The sequence below is a fragment of the Carlito syrichta genome, unplaced genomic scaffold (genome assembly GCF_000164805.1).
Source record: "Carlito syrichta isolate Samal-C Ts95f unplaced genomic scaffold, Tarsius_syrichta-2.0.1 Scaffold303245, whole genome shotgun sequence".
NCBI lineage: Eukaryota > Metazoa > Chordata > Mammalia > Primates > Tarsiidae > Carlito > Carlito syrichta.
Genome location: NW_007247341.1, coordinates 307,386 through 325,208, shown reverse-complemented (window position 1 = coordinate 325,208; position 17,823 = coordinate 307,386). Strand labels below are relative to the sequence as shown.

General features: G+C 49.7%; 1 protein-coding gene across 1 annotated transcript in view; it reads left to right on the top strand.

Annotated features, from left to right (window-relative positions):
* Positions 1–16,659, top strand: part of PTCH1 (patched 1) — a 58,989-nt gene extending 42,330 nt beyond the window's left edge. The window contains exons 15-23 of the mRNA XM_008058198.2: positions 686–828; positions 2,850–3,033; positions 4,608–4,888; positions 6,493–6,630; positions 9,302–9,444; positions 12,635–12,734; positions 13,261–13,515; positions 15,114–15,663; positions 16,173–16,659. Of these exons, the coding sequence (XP_008056389.2) occupies positions 686–828; positions 2,850–3,033; positions 4,608–4,888; positions 6,493–6,630; positions 9,302–9,444; positions 12,635–12,734; positions 13,261–13,515; positions 15,114–15,662 (1,793 nt within the window). The 3' untranslated portion in view covers position 15,663; positions 16,173–16,659. The remainder of the gene's footprint in view (positions 1–685; positions 829–2,849; positions 3,034–4,607; positions 4,889–6,492; positions 6,631–9,301; positions 9,445–12,634; positions 12,735–13,260; positions 13,516–15,113; positions 15,664–16,172) is intronic.
* Positions 16,660–17,823: the final 1,164 nt, after the last annotated feature.

Sequence of the window (17,823 nt, the reverse complement as noted above, 5' to 3'; positions counted from 1 at the left end):
ACACACACACACACACACACACACACACACACACCCCCACACCCTTCCCTTCTCCGCTCCCCCTCTCCCAAGAAGGGTGGCAGAGAGGAAGAAAACCGTCGAGAGTGAATAGGTGTTGGCTGTGATCTTTACACAACCTGGCAGTGGATCCCACAGCTTGTATTAGCTCCACAAGTCGAACAGATGGAACAAATTGACAGAATCGTGTTCGCTCACCCCGGGCTCCAGAAGCAGCTGAGTCGCTGTTTGAAGTCAGGAGTTTGAATGTGTTTTTCCCCCTCCGAGTGGAATTTCTGGTTGTATTGAAGAACCCACGGGCTTAGCACCCTGCGTGGCAGGAAACGGTTAATAAACCCGGTGTGTGTCATTCTCTCTTGCTTTCTTTAGGAATTAGTCATGGGGAGAAAGAAGAGGTTTCTTTGTTTTGTTTTTAAGATAAGATATGTGAATTCGTTTTCTAGAAACAGATATTCCCCTTCCCCCTTTTGAGTGGTGATCATTAGCAACCTGCAGTTCATTCTTAAGAAGTCAGAGGTTAGCCGTCAAAGCGGAGGGAGGATACAGAGAATGCGTTTGGGGTTGACGTCCACCAGTTCCCTGCCTGGCTGTCCCCCTGACCACCCGTTAGGACCAGGGTCATTCGGACTAAGAGTTGTAATGTATCACACGCTTGTGCCTTTTCTAGGGCTCCAGGATGCATTTGACAGTGACTGGGAAACTGGGAAAATCCTGCCAAACAATTACAAGAATGGATCGGACGATGGGGTCCTTGCCTACAAACTCCTGGTGCAAACCGGCAGCCGCGACAAACCCATCGACATCAGCCAGGTACCCCGCTGTCTACACTGTGGGTGTTTCTAAGGGTGCCTCTGAGCAAGACTGGGGTGGCCGCCATATTGAAGATGGTCTGACAGCCTGCGATCCCAGCCTGGGTTCTCAGGAGATGTTAGGAGCCGGCAGAAGGAATATTGGGTTGGCTTTAACTCACCTCATCCCACCAGCTAACTCAGGCAAGCCAGGGAGCCTCGCGTTCCTCCTCTGTCAAGCGGGGGCAGGTGTGTGGGCCACCTCCCGAGCCACGGTCAGTATGAAGTACGGCCAGGACAATGCAGGCTCTTTCAGATGCTCGAAGTGCTGGCATCGTGTGATTCTTTCTGATTCTGGTGCTTGCGCCTGCATTGGTCCTGATTGTATTCAAACTTGCAGCGATGGATTTGGTGGACAGTGGTCCTTTGGATGAGCAGAACTTGGGGTGGTGGAGGGACTAGGAGACTGGGGAGGTGACTAGAAGGATGGGGGCATCTGTCCCACTTGATTTCCTTGGGCCACCCGGCCCAAGGTGTAGACAGATCACTCTGTTCCCAGCCCTGAGTCTCAGTTGGGCGCCATACTCTCTGCATTCTTGTCGTCTTCGTGACCCTTGGATCCCAGCATGTCCGTTTTGGTTCCTCAAGGGGGTTCATGTGTCTGAACTCCTCAGATTTCAGGTGGGCTCCACTCTCCTTCTGGCTCCTTCTGGCCTCCGCGGAGCCTCTTCTCTCTTCCTTTGCAGCTTGCCTCACCTTCGGGCAGAAAACCTTTGTGCTCCTGATCCTCTCAGCAGCTCTCTGTCTCGTCTCCCCTCTTTGGCTGGCGTTACAGGTGACAGATTTACACAGCACATCGTTGAGAGTTCTCACGGGGTGTGAAACTTGGGGCGTCATTGCAGCATGCAGCAGGCTCTCGGGTTGACAAGGAGGTGGCCGAGCAGCCTGCCCGGAGGAGGGCGGGGAGACAAGGAGGTGGCCGAGCAGCCTGCCCGGAGGAGGGCGGGGAGATGCCCGGCAAGTCGGCTGGATTTAGGGACCAGGGATGCCCCGGGGGTGAATGTGACTGGGTCAGGCCCCCAGGTGTCTCTTCCTCCGCCTGGGGCGGCGGGGAGAGAAGCGTGTGGCCTGCGTGGAGGCCATGAGCCATGCTATGCGATTCCAGAGACAGTCTGAAGACACACAGTTGTTACGTATCCTGGGAAATAATTGAATCAGATCCCTGAAGCAGACTCCTCTGACTTTCTTCCTTCTCTCTCTGTTAGCTGCTGTCACTGGTGTTCTTCATTTCATTTTGTTTAAAAGAGACCAAAAGTGAGGATTAGGAGGCCAGAATCTAAAGTAAACAGGAAACAAAGTTTTTCTGTGTATATAAAACATACACACACACACTCCATCTCAGTGTTTCTCACCGAAGCAAAGCCCACCAGACCTACTGCAGGGGATTCAGCACACCAAGTGTGACGACCTCTCAGAAACAGATTACCTGGGAGGCCATGGGTGTGCACCAGTCTCTCCCACTTGCTGGCACTGGGCATTTTCTGAATACTCAGGTCATAGGAGGCTAGTGTTAGCAAAATTTATACAGATGTTGTTTTATTTTTATAGCTCTCCTCCATTTACTGGGTGGCATTTCCTTCAGTGTTAACAACAGAGGTTAACTGCACACAGACGTGTACGGGGATTCTTGCCAGGTTTTTTTTTCCCCCCTTCCCCTCCTATAAATATGTTTCTCCAGATTGTTCATTCTCTGCCTTGGCTGCAGACGGTCTTTTAGCATTCAGATTTAATTGGTTCAGCCAGTTCCTCGGCCATCTGCAGAACTGCATGTTTGTTATAAACACGCCAACGAGTGCATCCTCCGATAAGTGCACTCTGAAAGAAATCAAAGGTGTTCTGATGGGATTTTCGACACTTTCAGACTGTGGGCATTCTCTTCTTTGTTGCACACGCTGGTGCAAAGCTCAGCTTCTGTTCTCTCTGGGCGGGAGTGTTTGCCCCCAACTGCACTCTCAAAGGCCTCTGTTCTTCCTGTTTTTGTAGTTGACTAAACAGCGTCTGGTGGATGCAGATGGCATCATTAATCCCAGCGCTTTCTACATCTACCTGACGGCTTGGGTCAGCAACGACCCCGTCGCATATGCTGCCTCCCAGGCCAACATCCGGCCCCACCGACCCGAATGGGTCCATGACAAAGCCGACTACATGCCAGAAACCAGGCTGAGAAGTAAGTGGCATGACATGGGGGGGTCTGGGAGCTCGGAGAGGCGCCTTCCCCCGTTCCCCACAACTCAGCAGCAGCCCTCATCCATTGACGCTGCCCAGGGTTCAAAAGTATAAACAGAACAATATATCTCTTTTGGTTGAAAACTCTGGGAGACAGATGAGCGTGTGTAACGGAATGCAGCCCAGCGCTCCATCGCGTTGAGAAGGAAGAGTCTCTAATCTCCGTCTGTGGCTTGAAGGCCGAGAGGTTCAGCAGGCATCGCTCTCGGATGCCAGCTGTTCCGTGGGAAGACCGGGGATGCCCCCAGGTCGGGTGTCATTCCACTCTCGCAGGATTTTATCTCTGGGGATTATATGTTTATCTTAACTCTGTGGACTCTGGTGTTGAAGGGATTTTTGGCACGCTGGGTCATTCCTGTAAGCCACCGAGCACCTGTACTCTGTCAAAGCTGTTTAAACCGGCGCAGGGAAGTCTGTATGCGACAGTGTGCTCTTCCTTTCACCCCTTGGACCAGAGGCGGAAAGGTGGTTCTGCGTGGGTTCGGTATGCACGTACAGAAGAGGAGTTGTCGCTGATGCTGTGGGTTTGGGGCCGGGGAAGATGGGAGAAAGAAGACAGGTCCCCCAGCAAACATGGCCGGCGAGGCAGCGAGTCGTGCTTCCCCGGATCTAAACCCCAGAGCCCTGTGGCAGGCAGCCAAGGCTTGTCTTAATGAAAATTTATAGTTGAGATTATAATAGGGCAAATCATGTTTAGCAAGTCAACTGAATGACCCCAAAGGGTCTGGAACACACAACGGCAGTAACTAAACGCTTGTTGTGTGAGGATTTCTTGCCCTGTTGCTGAAGACTTAGCATTGCATTAGAAAAGAGGCATAGAAGGTTTAAGTGGGTTCGATCACTAACAGGATAAGTTAATCATTTTTCTCGGGAAAGCATGCCTGGCGTTATTTTGCTCTCATAAGTGGGTGAATAAAATAGTTGGCACTCAGTGTTTCCACGTGTGTCTGGGAGACACCCGTGAGGAGTGTGTCCATGAAACAAAAAACTGTTCCCGAATTTAAGTCCGGAGCCATTTAGGCCCCTCCCAAAGGGGGATTGTTTCTGGAAGTTTAAAATCAAAGGCTGAAAATGCAGATCATGAGCTTCTTCCCTGCCTCACATGGCCTCTTCCCCGCCACCTGCCAAAAATAAAAATAAAAAGTCAGAGGCTGAACCTGGCGGTTCACACCTGTCATCCCAGCACTTTTGGGAGGCCGAGGCAGGAGGATTGCTTGAACCCAGGAGTTCAAGACCAGCCTGGGCGACATAGTGAGACCCCAGCTCTACAAAATATTTTTTCAAATAAAATGTTTTGAAAATCAAAGGTTAACCATGGCTTAAAATCTTTTTAAATAGAAAATGAGAATTTTTAAATAGAAAAAAAGACCCAGGATCGTTCCTCCTTTGTACCATAAGACTTGCAGCCAGTGCATTTCCTTGCAAAGTTCATTTTCTCTTTTCGTCGCCACTGTGGAGCCACGGCAAGGGATCCCTTCCCCTGGGCCCTCTCACCCTGTGGCCTTCTCTTTCCAGTCCCGGCAGCAGAGCCCATCGAATACGCCCAGTTCCCTTTCTACCTCAATGGCCTGCAAGACACCTCGGACTTTGTGGAAGCGATCGAAAAAGTCAGAACCATCTGCAGCAACTACACGAGCCTAGGGCTCTCCAGCTACCCGAACGGCTACCCCTTCCTCTTCTGGGAGCAGTACATCGGGCTTCGCCACTGGCTGCTGCTGTCCATCAGCGTGGTGTTGGCCTGCACGTTCCTCGTGTGTGCCGTCTTCCTTCTGAACCCCTGGACGGCCGGGATCATTGTGAGTTTATTATAAGGGGCTTTGTGGAAGTCAAATTCCTTTCGGCATAGCTCTTTCTGCAGCCGGGAAATTTTGTTTATGTCTGGGCCTCTGGAGGAGGGTATAGATTGCATCATCTGTAATATATTTATTCTACTCGAGGTGGTGAGGTTCATGGCTAAGGTAGAACCTCTAATGGCCTTAACCGTGTGTCCCCCCTCCTTCAGCTTTTAAGAATGTTGTGGAAAGATGGGGGGCTTTTTAAAGCACACTTCCCATCACAGCTCGGAACATTTATCAAATAAAAACACTCAAAGCATAGCTAATTTTTTTTTTTAATTCAAAAGTGTTGTCTGGTGCCCTCATCCCAGACCTAATAATGCGTAGCAGTTCCTTTAGAATTTAGCACGTACGGATAATCAGAGAAGTTAGCACAGCGATACGTGAAGAAAATGATTTTAGAGGTGCTTAGTGTGTTTTAACTTTGGGGAGAAAATGATAGACTAACATTACTAGCCTGTTTTTTTGGCATCCCTTCTCTAGAGTACACTCACACACTTGATGTAAGTCTCATGCAGGCTCTAATAAAACCATGGCAGTGTTTAAATTCCGTGAACTATGGTATAGCCTTTAAAATGCCAAAATTATGAAAACAGAGACCAGGTTTTGTTTCTGCACCATGAGTCTGTGCAGCAGGTACGTTCAAAGGTAAATGTTTAGTCTGTGAGGTTTCTCCTGGCACGCGGTGATTGATGGTGTTCATCTTTCAGTATTCCTCCCCACAACCACCGCTTGCCCCCCACCCCAAGAAGGAAGCTCATTTTCCTCCTTCTCCATCTGTGTAAAGCTTGTTGTTTTATTTGTATTTGCCTCTTCTTTGGCCCAAGAAACTCCAAAGTCTACCTTACAGATTTTCTTTCCATTTCCCCACAAATTTTTACAAGGAAGATGAAAGAGAGAAGCTTTTCCTTGGATGTAACGCTTTGCTTTGCTTTGTCCACCCCGGTTGCCCTACCTCTCTTCAAAGCACATGGCCCTGTAACCTGACACGCCCTCCCCCTAGCTTCCCAGATCACCCTCCCTTAGCCTAGGAGCTCTCCAGCAAATGCAAGACTCCTTTTACCTACCGGATCGTACATTCACCCCGTCCTAGCAGCTTTCTTAAGGATGGAGAGTGAGACCACTAGAAAGTCAGTGAGTTGATGGATGGTCGGTCTCTGGTGGTCAAGATCCAAACAGAAGGGCTTGTTGTGAACAATATGAAACTTGTAACCAAGTGATGAGTCCATGATTACATAATTCTTTGTAGATTGCTCTGATGGCGTAATTCACAGATTTTTTTGCTTTCTAGAGCAGGTGTATTGGGGAAAACAATTTGCATTAGAAGACTAAATGTTGCTCTCATGGGCTCTGCGGGCTTACAGATGGGCTGTCCTAGATTCTCCCTTCGCAACAGGAAGCTAAATAAGGAAGTAAAGATAGTTGTCCAAAGTTAAAGCAAATCAGTATGTTCATTGTATTGGCTCACAGATATTTCTCTGCTCGCGATCTCTTGGCACTCTCCCTTGTTGGCCACACCGAGAGTGTGACGTGCCCACACGCTAATCCCCCTGTGCCTTCTCAAGGTGATGGTCCTGGCGCTGATGACGGTCGAGCTTTTCGGCATGATGGGCCTCATTGGAATCAAGTTGAGCGCCGTGCCTGTGGTCATCTTGATCGCTTCTGTCGGCATCGGAGTGGAGTTCACCGTCCACGTTGCTTTGGTATGGGGGCATTCTGAGCAAAAACAATTTCCTCTAGCTCTCTTCTTAGTCCCCGATTGGGAGCCTTTGAATGTGCCCCACGCCTCACAGTGCAGGAGTTCCCCGGGAGTGGCTGGAAGTTTTCTGGATTTCTTTCCCCCTAGAGGAGTATAAGGAGAAGGGGCCTGGGAGGTAAAAGTTAGCTGGGTCTTCGCCGTGGGCAGCGTAGATGTGTTAGAGGGGGGACCAGGAAGGACCCTGGTCATTTGATGTTGAATGTCATTAATCCTGAAAGTGCAACTTTATTCCCAACCGAGACAGATGTGTGTGACTGTATGGGGTGGGAAGGACACACATACACACAATTTTAAAAACAATAGTAACAGTGGAGACCAAACGAGACCAAGCAGGCCTGGGAATGGCATAATTGAGGGTGAGGTGAGCCTACAGCCAAGGAGATGCCCTCGGGCCTAGGAGTGGAGGCTCTGGTGCTCAGCCTTGAAGAGCTGCGGGCTCTTCCACCTAAGCCCACCCAGCTCTTTGGACCTCCCAGCCTCTAAATTCATGACAGCAAAAAGTCAGAGAACAAGCGTTGCTTTCAACAGCACTTTTTTCCCCTCTCTCTCTTTCTGTGCCTTTCCTAGGAAAGCTTTGTTGGAGGGACTTGAAATTCAGGAGGAATCTTTAAGCCAAGAGACAAGCCCATTGTATACGTTGATCAAAGAATTATCCAAAAGCCTCATGGCAGTGTGTAAACTATGTTCCATCCGCAGATGTGCTTATAGCCTAAGTACTTGGGGCTGCTAGTAGGCATTCAATAAATATTTATTGACTGAATGAATACTAATGTTTGAAATACCCTCACCAGGAGCCTAGCATTGGACTTGGACCAAGTTACTTTTAGTGTTGCTGTTGCAGTCTCTAGCACTGAGTTTCCTTGGGCTCCACACATGGCATCTGTATGTTTACACATACTCCGCAGCCTTATGCCTTCTGCAGTCTTTCAGGATTGTTGTTATGCAGTTTAGAAATTGTAAAGTTTTGTGTTTCAGAAGGAATGTTTTGTTGAAGGATACTGCTTTTTTCCCGATGTATAAGACAAAACCGATAATGTAGAAACAGTGGTCTCTCAATGTTGAGCCTGCCCAAATTATTTTCTTCCATTGAACTGGGAGGAGGGAGAGAGTTATTGATTTTGGTGTTTTGGGTTGTTGTTATTGTTTTGGTTTTTTGTTTATTTAAAAAAGAAGAACACACCAGTCCAGCGCTTAGGAAACTGGTAATTCCAACACCATTTCTCCAGAAACAGAGAGCGATTTGCCTGTGAGTTAAAAATCCACAAGTCATTTTATTCTGATGCAAATGAAAGCCACCTTTTTTGGTAGCTAGCATGGCAAGCAAGGGCATCTTGGGACATATTTTTGTCACAGAAATGCTGACTACAGTCTGTAAACTGTATTGCTTATCCGAGCACCATCCAAGCACAAGATAAGATATTCTTATCCCATATGTGAAGTTCTATTTAAAGTAAGCAATTACTGTTCTTACAAGGTTTGCAAAATGATGAAATGAGGTCGGTGGAGAAGATGCTTCTTCCATGAACATCTTTAAGAAGTTGGCGGGTTCCTGTCCATTTGCTTCCTCAGTAACGTAGAGGCTGTGTGCAGTAGGATAGATTGCATAACCCTTATGGCCTCGTGGTCTGAATATGGTGCCAAACCATCATGGTACTTTTCTCCCGAGAGCAAAAGGCAGCTTTACTGACCCTAAGGTCTTATTAAACTCTTCGAGATTAAAACCTGTTTTATAGATAATTATGAGAACATGTAGCACACCTGTGTATGCTCATATTTTGTCTGCGAAGGAGAGTGGCCATTCCTCTCTATCCACAGAGTAGAAAGGGACAGGAATGCACCCTGCAGAGCCTTGCAGCCCTCACCTCTCTGTGTATGCCACAACAGCCTGAACTTTCAAGTAGAGGCAGAACTTGTGCCAGGCTCAACCCTCCCTGCAGGGGTCACACTCTTAAACCAACAGCGTGGCCTGTCTCTGCAAAGCTTCCATCTGGTATCAACAGCATTCTTGACCTGGAGGAGTTTTAGGAATGCAAAAGAAGCAGGGACACATCCATCCACATAGAGTTACAACAGGCCGGGTTTGAATGTATGTCCTTTGTTTCTTGTGATACTTTCATAGTGCTTTGATGTGCGACAAACACATCAGTTTGACGCCATGACGGAAGTTCTCACCTCAGCGTCATTATCAGGAAATACGGGTTCTACACCCAATTGCTTGTGCCACTGAGCTGAGCCCTTTCAGAAGCAAGAGTTCGGCCATCCAAAACATTTGCCAGAATGCTGGGACTATTGTAACCAGAGGGCCACCCCCCCCACCGTGTGAATGGTGTGAGATATTTTGAGTAGCAAGGAAAGGAACACTTCTGCTCATTTTTCGGTGGTTTCATGGTTTCTGTGTTGTCTTGTCAAAGATGTATATCAACACCGAGTATGACCCAATAGCATGGACAGGTCATTTCGGTGTAAGCCTAGATTCAACTAATTGAGCTACTACTCACTTTTTCCATCAGCTAAACAGTCACGAGATTAAAGCGGTTTATGGCATGTCAGACAAGGCTGGCCATTTACCATATAGAATCCAGGAATCTGATTATATGAACTTTCTTGTTGCACAGGCCTTTTTAACAGCCATTGGTGATAAGAACCGCAGGGCCGTGCTGGCCCTGGAACACATGTTTGCACCCGTCCTGGATGGTGCCGTGTCCACTCTGCTGGGAGTGCTCATGCTTGCGGGATCTGAATTTGACTTCATTGTCAGGTAAGCAGGAGTGTGAGAGGACGCTTGTGATAAAAATCATGCTGTGAGCTCATGTGATCTTTGTTGCTTATTTCCTTCTGTTTCTGGTAGATTGCAGCATCTCTTCGTTGTGTCTCTACTTGCTTTTGAATTTTTGAATGCAGAAATATGCTGAGGGGTGTACATCCAAGCTTCTTCTGGAGCTGTCTTGGGGTATATCTTGAAGGCAGAAGATGGAGGTTTGGGGCTAACAGCAAAGACAACTCCACAGCTTGAGGCTGAAGGATCACCCAGTCGTGTCTCAGTTATTGGTGTCTCCTTCAAAACTGCAAAAAGGAAAACTTACAGATACCTAAAGTTGTCACCTGACCCTATTTTAAGAAATGAAGACAGTGTCCCTAGATTTCCTATTCAGATCCCCACATAGAATTAGGAAGCCTTTGGCATTTAGCTCCGGTGTCCATTTTGAGAATTCAAGCCTAGTTTGGATACTTCTCTTTGGATCTCAAGGCAAGTTGTTTCTGGCTGATTTAGTCAAGAATATGACTTTGTGAAATATAAAAGGAGGGCGAGTTTTCCTTTTGAAAAGAATCTGAGAACCGCAGAGAAAGAAACCATTTTCTTCTCTGAACAGTCTCTGTGGCTTTATAAGGTGGCCACTCTTGGATGGAACACTGCTCCTTTGTGGAGAAACAAGGCCAGAATCGTCAATAAGTAGAAGATAGTCCAGAATGGGACCCATGATAGGGCAGAACCAAATGTGAGATATGTCTGGTTTGCGAGAGAAAGAGAGGTGGTTTCTTGTTTTCAAGAAGGGAGAGGAGGGTTTCAACTAGAAGTTGTAGCCCAAGTTTGTTTATGACAGAAAAAGATAATCCATTGGTTGGCCTGTGACATCGTCCTCTGGGCAGCTCAGCGTCATGGAGATTCAGCCGTCCTAGAATGAGGGCCAGAGTTTGCTCACTGGAGTTGTGACATGGGGCGAATGGTGAGGTGGAGTAGCTGTGACGGTGTAGACCATCCCTTCTCCCACCGCAGTGTGTTGACGAATTCTCTGAGGCTCTCTTGAGTGCAGGTGGGATTTCAGGGTGGGTCTTAGCGGGAGGGCAGAGTCTGCATATCCAGCCAGCTCCCAGGTGATGTTCGTGGCAATCTCCGTGGCACCGGTCGTCTACCCACAGACTGTTGATGAGCTGACCAGCCAACTCATAAGATCTTGTTTGTTGAGACCAAAGAGAAAGTTGCCCAACTCAGTTACAAGTTTTGGTCTGTGTTTTGTTTGAAGCTCCTAATTTGACCTGGACTTGTCCTTTGTTTTCCTAGTATAGACTTATTCGGGCATTGGTATTGTCTCTTACAGCACAAAAGCTCAGGGTTAACGAGCTCGTTTTGCAAATTTACTTTCTCACTCAACAGAAGCGCCATTTTGCACAACAGCAAATAACATGGACTGCGTATCCTGTAACCCTCTGTGCAGCTTCAGGTCTTTGGCGGGAGTGACGAGTTCACAGTTGGGAAAACACAGGGCATGCTGGGATCTCATAAGTTAGCTGAGGATCTGACTCGACCTTTTGGGGAATGCTAAGTGAGCCACTGGGAGGAATCTTAGCCTGAATCAGAGCACCCAGCTGGGGACCTGGGTGGCAGAATCCCAGTGCTCTGGTCTAACCGATGGCTGCTTGTTCCCTCCCGGTGACACGAGAGTTCCTGTTTCAAGCACTTAAAAGGGCTTCCCATTTTCTAGAACGGGATGGATTAACCTGATGAAGCCCTCGCCGAGGTCGAATAAATGAGCAGACATTGTATATACCAAGCCGTCAGAAATCTAATTGGTCTGTTTATGCTTTGGCTAGATGGATGGGATGCAAATGTCTTAATGCCTGCCGCTGATATATGCCTCGGCTGAAAGTTCCAGCAGTTTACATTAGAGCAAGACGTTGGCTGCTTGGTTCTTACTGAGGCAGCTCAGTAGTTTCTAGTGTTTACGATAGCTGCGAGGTATTTGTATTTTATAGGGATTCTCTCCCCTTTCATCTGATGTCGAAACGTATATAGACATGGCAAAGTGGGGTGCCTTTTCCGTTTTATGAACCAGAGGACCATTAAGAGATACCTTGTCCTCCCTCTTCCCAGAACACCCTGAGCCTCTCCCCAGCTCCGGCCCACTTCCATCACAGTTGCCCTGGAAATCATTAGTTCCAGAAAGGCATCCTAGCGTGGAGTCTGCCGCACCCTCCAGCTGTGTGGCGTGTCCGCCAGAGGCTGTCCCTGGCTGACAGGTTTACCTTGGTATTCGTGAAGGATCCCAGACCTTCACCCTCGACGGTGGGAAAGCAGAACGCCTTGTGCACTCTCCCCTCCTGCCATGGTGCTGCGGCCTTTATGTTTGAATTGGCTGACGCAAAACAAGAGTATTCAGAGATGCTAAATTGTTCAACAAAAGATTGGCCCGCAGAGCAGCTCCGGCATTGTGGAGTGCCCTCACCCAGCACAATGCCCCGGCGCGCACAGAATGGGCAGCATTTTCTTTGCAGAAAGCTGGTTCCTGTGTTCTAAAAAGGTTGCAATTGGAGCTATTTGGTAAAACTGGAACTCACAGAATTCTAGGCAGAAAGTTGTGATTAATGAAAGCCCAGGGAAAGCCTTACCTGCTACGCTGGAGACTTAATTAGAGATTCTGCCGTAAGATGCAGAAGCATTTCACAGTGGATTAGCTGCCGGCAGAAGTGGGCTGCTTTTCCTCCTGGGCTAAATTGTTTCAATTCTACTCCCTTCACTTCATTTGTTTGCTTTTGCTGGGTTTTCGCGAGCGGGCCCCCCGGCATTGTGTTTGTGCTTTCAGTCTGCTCAGCCATTCAGCCCGCGTTCCATATTTTTGTGTTTGTGTCACACATTCATAAATAACATGACATGCCATGAGACTTCAGCAAATTAACAAACTAATTTTTTTTTCTTCCCTTCATGAACTAACACTTTGGGTTGTGGAATGTAGTCCTCAAAGTCATAAGGTAAAAAAAAAAAAAAAAAAAAAAAAATCAAACAAAAAAACCCCTCTTGGGCTGAATTTGAGCTGCAGTTGGCGACTGCCCGTTCGGTGGGGTGGGTTCTGGCCGTTTCTGGTGTTGACACGCCGCGGCGTTTGGGTAGGTGAAGGGGAGCCGGTTTGGCTTTGGCCACAGGGAATGTCATCATTTCCCTTTCTGTCTTCAAGGTATTTCTTTGCTGTCCTGGCGATCCTCACAATCCTGGGTGTTCTCAATGGGCTGGTTTTGCTTCCAGTTCTTTTGTCTTTCTTTGGACCGTATCCTGAGGTTGGTAATTACACGTCACGTCTGATCCATAACCCCCCCGCCCCATCTGTGTTTTCTGGTGCCACATCTAAGTTAAGTGTTTGGGTATATCCCCAGTTATGGGTTGTTTTTCAGTAAACATCTCGATATCGGTGCCTTTCTTTTTTTCCCTCTCCAGTTTAATAGTTCTGGAAGATGTAGAACTGGTTTGGTTTTGTTTAAACCAACTGATTGGCAGCCTGAGTCTGTATAGATCTATATATAGTAAATGAAGACTTTCCACTCAAGATGAACATTTGGGCTTAATATGAGTAAAGAGTGCACGTTCTACCTCTCCAGTGTGTCCAAGCAGAGGGCAGCTCTTTTGCTCCAGCTGTGGGACCCGAGTGTCCCCCACATGGCAGAGGGAGGGAGGTGAATACAGTGCACTCATGGGGCCCCAGGATAAGGACAGAGACCCCTGAATAATAATACCATGCTTTGAACTTTGAGTGCGGGCCCAGGGAAGCAGACGATAACACTTGGAATGTGACATCCCCTTCAACAGGTGTCTCCGGCCAACGGCCTGAACCGGCTGCCCACCCCGTCCCCTGAGCCGCCCCCCAGTGTCGTCCGATTTGCCGTGCCTCCCGGTCACATGAACAGTGGGTCGGATTCATCGGACTCGGAGTACAGCTCTCAGACGACGGTGTCCGGCATCAGCGAGGAGCTCCGCCATTACGAGGCTCAGCAGGGTGTCGGGGGCCCCGCCCACCAAGTGATCGTAGAGGCCACAGAAAACCCTGTTTTCGCCCGCTCCACTGTACGTCACCCTGGGACGGGGGGGGGGGTGACTTCCCAACCCTGGCAGTGGGCCAGGTGGTCCCTGTGAGCCCCTCCCTTCAGATCATACAGACAGACAGGTGGGAGACAGAGAGAAATATGCCAGGTCGGATCGTGAAGTTGCCAATACTTGATTCCTTTTAAACTATAACAAAGTCCTCTCCCTGTGGGCAGCCATATATCCAAAGAGGGCAGGGGCCAGGAACGTCACGACACAAGCATTAGCCTGTATCTTGTTTAGGGTGTGCAGAGTTGGAGCTTAAGGGCCAGAGAGAAAGCATTTCTTGCCTTTTGTTTTTTTAACCGCATATCACTCTAGAATTATGCTTTCTAAAAATGTAGTGGTATTTTTATTGCAAGCAGAAATTTTTTTTTCTTTTTTCATTTCTGCAACTTTCTATTGCCCTTGCTTCGACATTATTTTAATTATCGTCTAAGACTTTCCCAGAAACTTTTGTGACTCCAAGCTCAAATTCCAGGTGGCTAGGAGGAGGGAGAGGCTGCAAGTCACCCCTGGGTTCTTGGCCTTTGGTGATTCCGGAAGGTCACCAGGAGCCTGGGAGTCCCTTCTGGGAGGCGCCGAGGGTCCCGGCCCCTTCCTCAGCCCTGTGCTCCCCGGCCAGGAACTCCGCACCGAAAACCCAAGGAAGGTTCTGAGGTTCCTATTGCTCCACTGAGGGCCCCCTGCCGTCCCTCCAGGAAATGGGTATTCCAGTCCCAGGCCAGAGCAGCCCTTCCGTGAAAGGGAGAGAGGCCAGCCAAATAACCTAAATTGTCCTCCTCTTACCCCCCGTGACGGCGCCCGCTGAGCTGCAGCGTGAATCTGGTTTTGTTCAGCGGGAGCCTAAAAATAGGTACAAGCTGAACGACTTTGAAGTTGGTCACGGTCCTCTTGATTGATGTGGCCACTGTGTTGCTCCGTGCTTTGTGTAGAGACCCAGAGACCAGATTCCTCACAGTCAGACAGAGCAGCGCTGTCCTGCAGAACTCTCTGCGATGATGAGAATGCCCTCGCTGCTCTCTAGGAGAGTAGCCACTGGCCACACAGGGCTCTGGAAGTGTGGCCAGTTCCACTGAGGAACTGGATTTTGAGTTTGAGTTCATCCAGACCTAAATAGCCACGTCTCGAAAGGCTGCTGCGTCTAACCGCGTAATATAGACATGTGCCCCGTGTCCTGCGTTCAGGCCAGTGGGGGCCAGGCCCTTTGCAGTGTTGGGCAAAGAGGAGCACAGGGTCTGAGTGGACCGAGCGTGGCAGGGAGGGGCAAGTTGTGGCGGGGAAGCGGCGTGGAGGCTCTCAGACCACAGCCCTGCCTTTGGGGGTAGCAGCCGTATGTATCCAGCCAGCTGTGTGGGTGCGAGGCTGGAAACTGGATCCAAATACGCGCTCCTGCTGTGTCTTGGAGGTTGCTAAAAGCATGAGTTTTTCTTTTGTGGGTGGAAGGCCCCCACCGGCTCCTTGGGTTTGGCCAAGCCCTCGGTTACAGCTGAAAAGGGAAGGGTGTGAGCAGGGGGTCCGTGCCCAGCCTGGAGTTGGCAACCTGCCTGCTCATTCTAACCCTCCCTCGCCTTCTGCAGGTGGTCCACCCCGAATCCAGGCTTCACCCACCCTCGAACAGTCGACAGCAGCCTCACCTGGACTCGGGGTCTCTGCCTCCTGGACGGCCAGGCCAGCAGCCCCGCAGGGAACCCCCCCGAGAAGGCTTGCGGCCGCCCCCCTACAGACCGCGCAGAGACGCTTTTGAAATTTCTACTGACGGGCATTCTGGCCCTAGCAGTCGGGACCGCTCAGGGGCCCGTGGGGCCCGTCCTCACAACCCTCGGAACCCGGCATCCTCTGCCGTGGGCAGCTCCGTGCCCGGCTACTGCCAGCCCATCACCACTGTGACGGCTTCCGCTTCTGTGACTGTGGCCGTGCACCCCCCGCCCGTCACTGGACCTGGGCGCAGCCCCCGAGGGGGGCTCTGCCCGGGCTACGAGGGCTACCCCGAGACTGACCCCGGGCTGTTCGAGGACCCCCACGTGCCTTTTCACGTCCGCTGTGAAAGGAGGGATTCGAAGGTGGAAGTCATAGAGCTGCAGGACGTGGAGTGTGAGGAGAGGCCCCGGGGAAGCAGCGCCAACTGAGGTAGGGGGTGTGTGTGTGCGTGTGTGCGCGTGGTTTGCGGACTCACACGGGCAGCGGGGCCTTCGGCAGCAGCGGAGGGAAAAGCTCCTTGGGGCTCTCAGGCTGCACCCCGCTGACTGGACCCAAACGGGACCCCAGCAACCTTCCATCCCCAAGGCAAGGCTAAGCTTTGTCGTCTTTGGGGAACGAGGCCAGTTCCGGGGGGAGTCTCTTGCCCCCATCCTTGACCTGTGTCTTGAGGATTGGCGTGACTCACAGACGCTAACGACGTCAGTGCCTTTGGCCTATGAGCCAGTCTTGACGGAAGAGCCATAAGGGGCATCTATGGTAAACGAACACCTCAGCGAATGGTCACCAAGGGCACAATTAGTGCAGCCAACCCCCTCATGCCCACACCCCACTGTCCTGATGTCTCATACCCAGATCCCTTTGCCTGTTTTTGTTCTTTATAAACGTGGACTCACACACCTGTTACTCGGCTTGACTCCTCTTTTGTTTTCTTTTTAAAGGGTGATTAAAATCTGAAGCAAAGAGGCCAAAGATTGGAAACCCCCCCCGCCCCCACCTCTTTCCAGAACTGCTCGAAGAGAACCGCTTGGTGTCATGGAAGAGACGAGCACCAGGAGAGCGGTTCACCGTTACTGTAACCGATTGTATTATTTTGTTAAATATCTCTATAAATATTTAAGAGGTGTACACATGTATAATATACGAAGGAACAATGTAAAGTAGTGTGGGGAGGCTGCAGTGGGACCCCTCCCTGTTTGTACATTGGTCTCTGTGCCACAACCAAGCTTAATGTAGTCTTAAATTCCAGCATATGTTGCTGCTGCTTAAATATTGTATAATTTACCTGTATAATTCTATGCAAATATGGCTTATGTAATAGGGTTATTTTGTAAAGGTCTCTGTTTAAAATATTTTAAATTTGCATATCACAACCCTGTGGTAGTATGAAACGTTACTGTTAACTTTCGAACACGCTATGCGTGGTAATTTTTTGTTGTCGTTTAATGAGCAGATATGAAGAAAGCACGCTAATCCCGGTGGCTTCTCTAGGCGGCGGCGTGTGTGGTTCTCCTGTCTGGCTGTGTGTGTGAGCACGTGGGTGACTTCCTGATGCAGTGTACTGTTGGGATCTTTGTTGTTGTTGTCCTTGGTTGGTTTCTTTTCACTGTGTGTAAGCCTTAGTGGGCTCTGACCTTAGTCAGGCTGGAAGAGTCAGGAGATCTTTATCGCTTTGTGCTGGTGGAGGGCTGGCCCTGGACATCCGCCTCATCCTTCTGAATCCGCCCAGGAGAAGCCAGCCTTGCCTCTGTTCGCGGCATCTCTTAGCGTGATGGGTTGTGGTCCAAACACCCCGACTTGAGCTTAGAGGAAATAAGTTCTTTCATGTGGAGGATTGTGGTGGATGTTGGAACCTCAGGGTATAGAGCCGACATCTTCGTTGGTATTAAAGAATTAGCTGATGTGCCTACTGGTGCCAGGCCGCGAGTGGACACTCTCAAACCGTATGCGGCACGTGCTCGTCTTGTGACCGACACACACACACAGTCCCCTCACCTCCAAAACCCGAGTGAGTTGCACATCTTTGGGAGGCCATGGCCCTGATGCAGGTAGAAAGACCTGTCAAATTCTGCACCGCAAGAACTCCGGAGATGATGTTTTGCGTTCCTGTCATTGAAACTCCCTCTCTTCCTCAACTGAACTGCTGGTTGGGCTTTCTGAATCTGTCCGCATCTTCCTTAAAAACCGACCTCGAGAACCATTGTGGTGGCACAGAGTCAGAAGTCCCGTAGGCTGCAAGCTTCAGGAGCGATCACCTCAGTGTTGTGGGTTCATAAGCAGATCCAAATACAGTCTCCCTCCTCCCGCCGTTAGTGTTCCTGCGGAGTGCCATCATCCAACAACCGGAAGGTGCTGATGGCATTCGCCCCGTGAGCAGTGGGTATGGGGGCAGATCTCCCGAACAGGCCTCTTTTCTGAAGGCTGGCTTCCCTACTGGCTCTGTTCTCGGGCTCTGAGGTTGGGGCTCCCTCCGCTCCTAGCCGGAGACCAGCAAATGTCGGGGCAGCCCTGGGTAGCCGGCTCTCCTTCCACACCAACACCAGTGCCTTGTTTACAGGCGAGCAGTCCAAGGCAAGGACCACGTCCCCCAGG